Raw genomic sequence first — 11,749 nt, forward strand, 5'->3', positions numbered from 1 at the left:
CATGCACACGTCTTAAGAAATTGTTCATTCCTAAAAAATTTCTAATGTTTTTATTAACTTACCCCAACCAAATTTATGCTTACATAAATCTTGAAGTATCTTTTTTTTTTTTTTTTAAATTGAGAAGCCTAAAAAATTTTTTTTTATGAAACGGAGGGAGTATTTTTGTGTTTTTTTAAGTTGGGGATTGAGGAGAGGAGAGTGGTTAATAATGGGCGCGTGATCAACTCTTTTTTAATCTGATTATTTTTGGGATCACACGCCTTACAAATCGCAGCTTAAAGCAGTAGTGTAAGAATGGCGTCGTGATTTACAGATGTACATGCTCCGTATATAATCATTTTTAAATTATTAAAAAAATTCAACTTTGTTCCCTCAGAGTGTTTGACTGAGGCAATTGTTTATGAATAGATGGAGTGGTAAATGTTTTTTTATCACTTCCGAGAAGTTTTGGGTTTGAGTTCCGCTTGGTGAGTCGTTTTTTTAGAAAATGTTTTATCTTCAATGCGGATTTTTCTAATGTGAATTCGAATTTAATCGGGTCTTAATATGAATATCAGATGTCTAGTGAAGTAAATTCAAATTTAACCAGATCCTAATATGAATACTTGAATATCGGGTGGAAAAAAAAAAACTAGAGAGACTATTTCCCTCATTTGTACACATTTTTTATACACTTAAACCACACTAATTATAAAACGAATCCCACTGGGTACAGCTTAAATATGGACTTCTTGCAGTTTAACTTCTGAATTTTTAAATATTTTTCTTATGCAATTTAATTGCTTCAAGGATAGAGACACCAATAATTTGTTAGTACAAAGGAGAAATTTAATACACAATCTTAAAACTAATTAAGTCAGGGTGTCCTCTCAACGAAGTTGCTGGTTTGATTTGAAAGTCCAAATGTGGAAAAGCAAAAAAGTAACACAAAACGTACACAAATTCTAATTCCATCAAATTTAAAGCTTGAATTTCCTCACCTAATTTTATGCCTACATATATCTAATTTATTCCTAGTCTTTGTTTATCGACTACCGGATTTCAAAAACTCACCAAACAGATCTTTGTCTTTATCATGAGATTCCTCAATTGCATTCTCCTTTTCGTCGACAAATTAACGTCGTTTGCCATTCAACACCTTATTCCGAATAATTTACTCACATTCAATAATTATATTATCAAATCGTATTAATTGAGTATAGTTAATAATATAACTTAGGTAAAATGTGAGTTAATCAACAAGAATAGGGTGATAAAAATTTATGTTAAAAACATATAATTATTAGATTAATATAAACATCGAACAGGGTAAAAATAATTCAAGCTAATTTCTTTCCCTCATCCTAATAAAGTGCTTACAATCGCAGCTCCTGTCTATTAATGATTGAGGACAACACCTTCCGTACTACAGTTTCTTGTTTACAAATTTCTTCATTTCCTTTGTGTTTAGCAAAAATTAACCCCACTAGTACTTACAGATACCTCGTTTGATTTTGTAAAGTGCCTTTCTAATTGTCTAGAAAACTTGAAGAACGTAAAATGAGTAAGAAAACGTGAAGATTTATGTTTCATTTGTTAAAGACTTAAAGCATATGGTTTGTACGATTCCACGAGAACAATTTCTTGACAGATGACACGTATTACCTTTACTCAGCAGTTACCAAAAAGAAATTAAACTATAAATAAAAGAAAAAAAGAATTAAACTCCATTCTTCTCAAATTATATGCCCACTAAAAATAGTTATCGCAAGTTAATTTGTCATTTAAAAGTTCAAGGCATAATTAGTTATTTTTTTCTCATTTTATTTTTAGTAGAATTTTGTCATTTATGAAAATGACACATGAATACAGTAAATATTCATAGAGAGATTAAAACTTAAACATAAATAAGGATAAAGTGAGTCAAATACCCCTTCTAATTAATACTCCCTTCATCCATTTTTACTTATCCTGTATACTAAAAAGATATGTCTATTTTACTTGTCCAGTTTAAAAAACCAAGAGATAATTTACTATTACATATCTATTTTACCCTTACTGTTATTTGTTGGGTTGAAAACTTCAATTAATTGTTAGTTGATGCACAATGTTTAAAGTATATTTGATTAATTTCAATCACTAGATGAATTAGTAATAACTAGAATGATATAGTAAAATTGTCATTTTATTTATGGCTCTTTAACGGGTGTGCTAAGTTAATCAGAACAAATATAACGGACGAAGAAAATATTTTTTAAGAGACGTGTAAAACAAAAAAGCGACATATAATGTGAGAGAGAAGAATTAGTCTATTACTTTTACATTAATGGACTTGAAAAATCGGCTTCATTTGCTGAATCTGATCCAAGTTATTTCCGTAGCTGTATTTTATTGGTCTACGCTTGATGCAGCATCTCCTTTCAACAATCAAGATTGGTAAGTCCATCGATCAATACAGCATGTACCAGTAGAAGGTTTGATAGCACGAGAATAAAACGACAACGAAAAATTAAAAAACTTGTTTCGTTGTTATATACTCCGTATATATAAAGTTGATGATAAAAAAAACTGCACGTTTAGCGATGATTATACTACTTTAAGAAAATAGAACCACCGAATTTCATAACGGGGGGAAAATATCAGCTTCTTTTTTGAGTTAGGTTCTTAATTAAATTAGAAATCAGATTATCTGAATATTTCCCTTCTGACCTTGCCTATTAAGCAAGTTAGCTAATTATAGATTGAAATCAAACCTAAAAGAGAATAAACTGCTGATTAGCCTTAGTTAAGAGAGTTGTATATTTAGTTCTCCTTTAGAGAAGTTATACGTACTTTCAGTTGTACTAGTGGATTAAATAATTATATTTTTTTAGTGCTACCGAAGTGCACATGTTAGTTAACAAAAACACAAGTCTTAATAGGTTGGTAAACTAATGATAAATATGCGTGAAAAAGCAAGCATAGTTTGGTATTAGACAGATGGATTTGGGGCCACTGATGATTAATACAAAACCCTAATTTGTCATAGCAATTACAGTTGAATGAAGCTTTCATGACTCGACACATAGGCCTAACCTCCCTTTTAAGTATGTTAGTAGAATTCTGTTTCTCTCTTGTGCCAAATTTTTCTTGCTGACATACACAGTTCCAAGTGAAGCAAAAAACAAGTCACTCGAAAGTTTACTTCGAACCATACCTAAGATATTATACTTGCATGTGCCTCTGATAGTTCCTTCTCTGCACAATATATGACCATTGGTAATTTTCAAAGTTGAAAGATGTAACACGCTTGATGGCAACACTTCATGAAAGTGATTTCTCTATTATAATAATATGGCTTTCGATATGCATATTGGTCCGATTAATTTAAATTCACATTGGTCCCTATCAAGAGCTTTTCAGCTCAAACTCAAGGATCATTTTTAATTCACTTTCTCATAAGTCCATACAACAACATACTAAGTGAAATCTCACAGGTGGGGCCTGAGGAGGATAGAGTGTATACAAACCTTATTCCAATGCATATATACTTGTCATTAAAGGGAAAAACGTTCCCTACCAAAAGCTCTTTTAGCTCGAACTTGAGGATCATTTTTCAGTTTCTCATCAGTTCATACCTTGTCATTAAAGGGGAAAACGCTCCCTACCAAGAGCTTTTTAGGCCCGAACTCGAGGATCATTTTACTTTTTCGTCAATCCATACCTTGTCATTAAAGGGGAAAATGTTCCCTACCAAGAGCTTTTTTAGCTTGAACTCGAGAATCATTTGTCACTTTCTCATCAGTCCATACCTTGTGTTTAGTTCTATCAGTTATGATATCTTTCTTTAGTTTTTAATTTCCATCTCTAGTACAGATCAAATCACATGATTTGTATATGTATGCGTTGAGGAGCTATCTTAACTCTGATTAAAAGTGAAGAGATCTCATTCATTCCAATTACGATATATACATCGTTTGGGCCATGCATGAGAGTGACTAAATCCTTCCCAAATGCGTCTGTACTACTTTCTCCCTTTGGGTATTTGACATGTGATCTAAACCCTAGGATTTGGTATAGTGTCTTTTTACGGTTTATTTATGACTTTCTCCCTTTGGGTATTTGACATGTGATCTAAACCCTAGGATTTGGTATAGTGTCTTTTTACGGTTTATTTATGACTTTATTCATCTCTTCGTGTCATCACCTAATGGTCCACAACCCCCTTTGTCCAATTGGAATGTGACAAGCATGCCAACACATATATTTTCAATTTATCATCTTTTTAATTGGTTTATAATATAATGTTCTTTTTCGTTCGTTATTTCTATAACCACTGTTACATCAAAATGGAATATGGAACATTATTAAATCGTGGAAGACAACGTGGAACAATACTTTGACTGATGGGAACTGAATTTCTTATCTTTCCAATTGTCTTTGGCTTTTGAATTTTGAGAGTGTCGAAGTTTAATTGGTGGTATATTTGGATGGCCTAATTCGTTTGTCCATCTTATCACTGTTTACACTTTCCATGTATGATAAATTAACAGTGAGACTGAACCAAATGACTCGCTTTTTTCTTTTTGTTTGTAAATTAAAGAATCAAAGTAATGTGGTTAAAAAGGAAGGAACATAATACCTATAACACAGGAAATTCATGTGCTATATATAACTGGATTAACATCTCACGTTAATCAAATATTCAATAGAAATTAAACTTTACACAAATGGAGTGACGAGTAAATTATTATTATTTCTTAAATTTGCTCAATATTCACTAAATTTTTTAAATTTCAAAATCTAACAACTCTTGCTGATTATGAGGTACAACTATTAGTGCATGATAAAGTAACATTTTTTTCCACGTCACTAAACTATTCAAGTTTCTCAAGCCGAATTGGACACGCATTTCAATTACGTCATATTTTCTAAATTAAGCAAGACATAAGTCACAAAGCGATCATCAACGAAAAGTTTAAAGCCTTAATCTTTTTCTTATCTAGATGATGACCTTCCCTCGGTGCAAAGCAAGGTCCAAGGTAAACATGGATTAACGGTGAAGAAGTGATCAAATTAGTAGCAAATGCACTAAAAATACTTTCTCACTATGATTGTGGTTTACCGAGAAAATTAGCCAGACTAGAAATTGAGCTGTTTTGGTTGGATATTCTCGAGTTTATACTCATTTCAGTACTCCTTTTTTTTGTTTTCTATCCGGTGTTTGTATCCGTATTGAGTTTCGCAATTAATTTGGATTCGCACCGCATTAGACCCATCAAAAAAAGAAAGTGCTCCTTACCACAAAAAAAAAAAAAAATCATATCCCAAAGCTCGAAATCGAGACCTCTAATTAAGGATGGAGGGATCTAATTCATCCCACAATATATGTTCCTTGTGCTTCGTTTCAGCACTCATTCTCGGAATTTTTTATTTTTAAGTTCTTAAGTAAAAAAAAAAATCAAAAATTCAATCTATGAAATCCTTTTTATGCACGTTGCTATTTATTTTATATTACCATATTATAATTTCTTAGTAAGATAAAAAAAATTTACTTTGCCTATCATTTACCAAGCTTTTTAAAACAGGTTAAAAATGATTTATGGTACTTTTTATGTTGTTCCTTATTTATTTCAAAAAGTTATGAATTCAGTGTTCGTGGTTAATTAAAATTAACAATCGAAGAATACAACAAGAGCAGTAAACATCTATTCAGTCAATAATCGAGACTCGGGACAAAATAATTGGCTCTGATACCATTGAAAGAAAAGAATAACGGGGCAAGAACAATGGATTGTGTACCTTTCGATTGCAGCGGAAATCATTGAACTCACCACTAAAACAATTGCCCAAGATCGACTTTGTCTCTCTAGGAAACTAAGTTCTTGTCACGAACTAAATGCCTTTTTCTCTCTTTACTGTGTGTTTTTCTTTCTCATAGAGATTTTATATCTTATATGTTGATTTCTCTTCTGATGGAGCAGTTGCAGAGAAAACTACTGTGGAACCTCTGCCATATTTGCACGTTCCCTGTATTCTAGACACGTGGGGTACTTTTTAGGAGTTGAAAATTCCCTAGGTAACCTCTGCCAATTTTATCTCTTCTAAACGGGTCGGGTCGGTTCCACATGGGCGACCCACAACCCAACTCAATATATCTAATAGAATGTTAATCTGACTTTTTTTTTTCCCATCAAAAGGCTGACCTTTTCATTCATTTGATAACAAAGCAAAAGAGCCACAAGTTTTATGTACAAGCCATGTAGGAAAATGGTCATCCCAAGAAACTGCATCGACTAAAGTCTTTGAAAAACTTTCTAAGCGGTGACTACATTTGATGGTTGTATTAAGAACGCTATCATTCTTTTTTTGGATGGAGGGAGTAATTTATTAAAAAGACTCTTCAACCAGCACATGTGCTTAAATTTATACTCTCCATTTCAAAATAAGTGAATTTTTTAGACTCTTTCTTTGGTCCAAAATAAGTGAATTGTTCAACGCCCAATAGAGTAATTAGTAAGTTTTTTCTAAGTTATCATTCTTTTCAATAGCTTTTTCATATCCCGATACTCACTATTTCAATTTTTAAGAAATGTTTGGGCAAAAACATTGGGTAATTTAGTCAAATAACCATTTCATTAATGTTATTAATTAGATTTTTTAAGGGGCTTGCCCCATCCCAAAAATTCAATTATATTGAAATGGAGGGAGTAATTCTTTAACAAGATAATTTCTATTAGCAATGAAATTTAATCTCTACGACTCGTAAGGTCAAATATTGTATTAATGCCACAATTACCATTACTTGAAGCAAAAAGAGGCCCAAGTTGAAATTTAATAGAACCAAACAAAACCAATTTCATTTTAGTGATCGATTGGTTAGTCTTGCAAATAAAAAAATTAAATCAAATTAATCCAAACATGATTAATCGACCGAATGCACAACCCTACAGTTATCTTCAGATAACGGTGGCATTTACATGTTAAAAATGTAATTAACGAAGAGTCTATCGTATTAGCGATAGCAGGCGGAGCAAAACTAGCTAGCAAGATTTAAGTATATGGCCATTAATTTGATGTAAACATACTCAAAGTTTTTCCAAGCTAATATATATTGGCAATGTGAAAACAAATTGAGCATATAAGTTTTGTAATTCAATTTATACATTTGCTGGTTTAAGATCAGCACAATTCACCGCACTGCTTAACATACACTGCATTAGTAATCCAAAAATTTTGATTTTGCTCAAACTATGCCCAACCCTACATAAATTATTATACGTCAATAAAAAAGCCGGAGAATCATCAATAAATTAAACATGGAAAATTATTAGAGAAAATGAGAAATTAACCCAAGTTAGGAACACAAACTATTAAAAAGAAAAGCATTATATTTTTTTGGTAATTAAGAACTGCATTAGGTTATGTCAGTCCTAGATGTAAGAACTGCATATTCTAATTTACTATTAGCACAAAGAACTATAAACATCTTTAGATGAGAGTGCAGGGCCACAAAATATTGAAATTGAAGGCCATGTCCTTTTCTTTAAGTTTGTCAAGTCCCTTTTTCATTTCAAATTTAGCTCTTTTTTGTCGTTAATTGTGTGCCGGAAAGTATTTTTATGAGTAAGTTAAAGGCCATGTCTCTTTCAAGCAGAATAGGACAAACAAAAAGCATGTTTAACGTCGCCTGAGAGATTCGAACTCTCGCGGGGAAACCCCATGTACTTAGCAGGCACACGCCTTAACCACTCGGCCAAAGCGACGCTATGACACTACAACTAATTCATAGTTTAATTAATCTGGTTTCTCCAAGTACGTCTTTAAAAAAGATCAAAGGTTTTAGTATTTATGTCTTTTATTCTGCTTGATGTATTCTTGATAAGAAAAGAAAAATGGAGCCTCTTGTCCCACTTGGTTGCACGACTTGCATCTTACGAAATTGAATTTCTTTGCAAAAAGTTGGTATTAGTTTGCTTAACTATCAATTTCAATCAAGTCCATGTTTGTGATCATCTAGAGGTAACTCATCAATAATCATCTTCTCAAATTTTGAACTAAAAGATTATATGTGCATCGTGTAAAATCATCCGTTTTTTATTATTCTAAGTTCTAACAAAAATTAAGGAAAACTCCTATTTATCTCCTGATTTACCATTCTACAATCAGATCGGTTTTCTACTTCTCCAAAATCTCATAAAAGTTTAAGTTTGTGTCTACTAGTGTTTCTAGTGTAAATGTTTCTATTGCTTGACCGAAAAAAGAAAAAAAGAAAAAGAAAAAAGACAAGTCTTTCATTTGTTACTGTTGCGCATGAGAATAAAGTATTCGACTGGGAAGAGGAGGACAAAAAACAAAGGTAACAGAAAATTTTATAACGTGAGATTTTTTTCGCCTATTAGCTCCATTACGTTTGTTCTTGAAAATGCCACAAATACTTAGGCAAGCAGAGAATATTTGACCGTGAAAATGTCTATTGCAATTGCAATGCGAATTTTAGATTTGGGCCGCGCATTGGACGTTCAATTTCCCATTTCACTCTTGAAGTAAACATCTTTTACCGCATTTAGCCCATTTTGGATTTAGGAAATGACATAAAACAAAGAGATTTTTCCACTTTCAATCTACGTTACTTAAACTCTTCAAAAATGGACACGGGTGCATGTCGAATCCTCCAAAAATAGTGCATTTTTGAAGGATCCGACACGGGTGCGGCATCATTTTTAGAGAGTACGAGCAACATAGCTTTCAATCACCCAACCCAACTTTATTATTAGGTAGGTCAGTGTTACAAATGCAAGCTTGTATGGAGGTTTATGAAATTATCCCTTATTTTAAATAAAATATGCCATATTTTTCAGCTGTCACCTGGGTTAGCCCATTGTTCTAATTTGAAAGCTAGAGCACCAACCTTTTCTTCTTCAACCCATCCGTTTTTTTTGTTGTTAATTTATAAACTTGATGTTGTGTGTGGAGCTCAAATTGTGATCAGATGATTTTGTAAGATAACCTACCATTGTTGAACAAGTTTCACGAAGTAGCTTTACATTTCAAATCTGATTTTGTGAAAATTTTGGAGTGAATATTGTTTAAACTCATTGGAAATAGTCTAAGGAGATTGTCTATATAATTTAAACTGATTTGATGGACATTTAGACTGATCTTGAACAAAAATTACAACCGAAAATGGCCAAAGAGTTCCTTATGACTGACGTGTCATACACTTTTATACAAGATAGAAACATTTTTACACATTGTTTTACACTTTTATATAAGGTAGATACATTATTTATATAGTATAAATAATAAGTGTATATATACTATTGCGAAAAAAGATAGCTAAGTGTAACTTGAAAAATGTTGTGGACGAAAAGTAGTGAGTTGGGCTATATCTTTTTGAAAATTACCCTGACAGAAATACGATGATAGGCCAACATAATCTTACAAAGCTGATGCAAAGATCAGACAGCATGCAGAATTGCTTGAGCTAAAGGAAATTTGAATTTCATAGTGAAGGAAAATGTAAAAGCTATCAGAACCCCTTGTATATTTCCAATTTTATCATACAAGTAACAGGGAACACAGTGGCAAATCCCCACTACCCTGATAATTAAGAACAGCAAAATCATTTCTTTTTCTTTGGTTTGATGAATTTATGAACTCAAGTACTGCAAGAATCAATTGGGGGTTTGAGCACGCAAAGGTTACCAACACACACTCACTGGTAAGTGGAAACTTGTCAGTAACTTTTCGAGCATTAACAAGATAGTAGTACCATATATGTAAATTAAAGTTAGTAAAGTCAGTAGATTTAGTCAGACAACTACACAATTCATCAGTATCTTTCAAATCATAAAATAGCTACACCCCAGTTCTTTCTACAGTAGTATACTTGATATAACTAGAGAGGAAATAGTCAAAAATCCATTGAACAGCTCTCTTGTCCTCTTTAATTCCACAAGTACAAAGAGCTATATGGCATGTGAACCCTTGATGGTCCATTTACTAGTAGGCATCAATCACTCAATGGACACCACCATTAAATACTTTATCTACTCTCTCTAGCAACAGTGTACAATTTGTTTCTCAGTATTCCAATAATCAGTACTCCCTTCTTTGGAGGGTTAAATTTTTTAGGGGACAGTTAAAGGGATAGGGTGCTGATTTTGAGGGGCCGTGGTGGTCTATAGAAACTACCTTGCTTTTTTAACAAAGCTAAAGCTAATGTACAGAACTACAAAGATAGATAGCAAATTTCTTTTTCCAAAAATTTCCCCTATGCTAAAACAAAATTCACCTCAAGATTTCAACCTGATTCTGCTTTTTGCACGGTAGTCTTGAATAGGAGTACATATAGCTTGTGATCCATGGAGAAATAGATGAAACCACCTACTGAATGTGTGACAAAAGAACCAAAACTGGTCCCTACTATACAATGCCATGCTGGTCCATAGACCCCATCAAACTCCTGAAAAATCAAGAAAACATATTTTAACAAAATCAATTCAATCAAAAGCTCAAATCTCATAATCACCAAGAATGCACAACAATCATTAAAGTGTTTACCTTTTTGAGGGAAAATCCAAGGGATTTGGATGAGAACTTTTCCAAGCTATCATGAGCTTTTCTTGCAAAATCTACAGCATGAATCTGCATAAATGGTGGCATATCCACAGACACAACTTTAACACCATTGCAAGAGAAGAAATCAGCTAACTCAGCCTGTGTGCAGCTGAATGATTTCCTCCTAGAAAAATATGTCCTTTTGATCTTATTATCACTAACCCCTTGTTGAAACCCCTTCAACTGTTCACTATCTTGACTCTTGGATAACAGTGCTAATGCCCTTTTAACATCCACCTCTTTCTTCAACTCCTTCTCCTTGTTAGGTACTTTCTTGATTTCACCTTTTTCGTGCAAGACAATAGCTTTATCAATATCTTTTTGCCCATCTACCACATATCTCCTCCCCATATGTTGGCTCTTTGACTTGGTCAAAGCAGAGCAAGAGGAATCAAAAACAGTGTTAGCAGCAGCAAGAGTTTTGGCCTGTAAATGAGTGTCAACAGGAGGATGTCTACTATGACCAGATTTGAGTATTTTGTGGTTTGCATAGAGCTTAGAGAAGTGAGTAGAGATGTTTTGGACAGTGGGTGAGAGAGTGGGATCCGGTGGGTGGTGGGGTTTAGTGTTGGTGGTGGAGATGGTGGCTGAGAAAGGGGTAGGTTTAGGTTGCTTTTTGAGGGTGGGATCCATTGAAAAACTCTAGTCTTTGGAGGGTCTGTGCAGCCAAGGCCCTATTTTGGGGATAACTAGAAATGAAAGGGAAAAGAGAAATGAGAAATAGTGTAATTTAACGGGGGTGAAGGGTGATTATGTTGGGGAATGTGTAGAAATGAAGGGGTGGGGTTCAAGTAGTGTACAACTAGTTCCCTAGAGTGGGACCTGTGAGAGTTGAGCCTTAGATCTGGTTTTCCACCTAAAGTGCGCCGCTTGCGGAGAAATATAAGGCTAACATTGACCTCGCTGTTGGTTCATCTACTTGGACTCTTTCTTGTAGCAAAATTAAATTAATATTATGACAAACAAAAAGTGATGAAATATCTTATATTTTCTTCATTGCCCATATGATAAGTATCCTCCGTCTGCATTCCGAAAGTTGCAGTTTGAGTCACCTAGAGAGCAAAAAAAAGAGTTTCTGAAGGAGGGGTATATATATATATATTTTGATAGTAGTATATATTTCTAATTTAAGATTATAAGATTCATAAGTCTTATGTATTTATTT

The 11,749-nt window shown here is 33.3% G+C and overlaps 1 protein-coding gene and 1 non-coding gene across 2 annotated transcripts; both read right to left on the minus strand.

Moving 5' to 3' along the window:
- Positions 1–7,645: 7,645 nt before the first annotated feature.
- Positions 7,646–7,727, minus strand: TRNAS-GCU (transfer RNA serine (anticodon GCU)). The gene has a single exon. It is a non-coding gene; the product is annotated as a tRNA-Ser (tRNA).
- A 2,058-nt stretch (positions 7,728–9,785) lies between these two features.
- Positions 9,786–11,481, minus strand: LOC132055880 (uncharacterized). The gene is made up of 2 exons (XM_059447891.1): positions 10,528–11,481; positions 9,786–10,429 (listed from the first exon to the last, which is right to left on the minus strand). The coding sequence occupies exons 1-2, from the start codon at positions 11,215–11,217 to the stop codon at positions 10,268–10,270; spliced, it is 852 nt and encodes a 283-aa protein (XP_059303874.1). The 5' UTR covers positions 11,218–11,481; the 3' UTR covers positions 9,786–10,267.
- Positions 11,482–11,749: the final 268 nt, after the last annotated feature.

Source organism: Lycium ferocissimum, chromosome 5 (genome assembly GCF_029784015.1).
Source record: "Lycium ferocissimum isolate CSIRO_LF1 chromosome 5, AGI_CSIRO_Lferr_CH_V1, whole genome shotgun sequence".
Classification (NCBI taxonomy): Eukaryota; Viridiplantae; Streptophyta; class Magnoliopsida; order Solanales; family Solanaceae; genus Lycium; species Lycium ferocissimum.

Coding starts and splice junctions, on each gene's coding strand:
- LOC132055880 (XM_059447891.1), bottom strand. CDS start 11,217: ATGGATCCCACCCTCAAAAAGCAACCTAAACCTACCCCTTTCTCAGCC. Junction 10,430..10,527: donor TTGGATTTTCCCTCAAAAAG/GTAAACACTTTA, acceptor TTGATTTTTCAG/GAGTTTGATGGGGTCTATGG.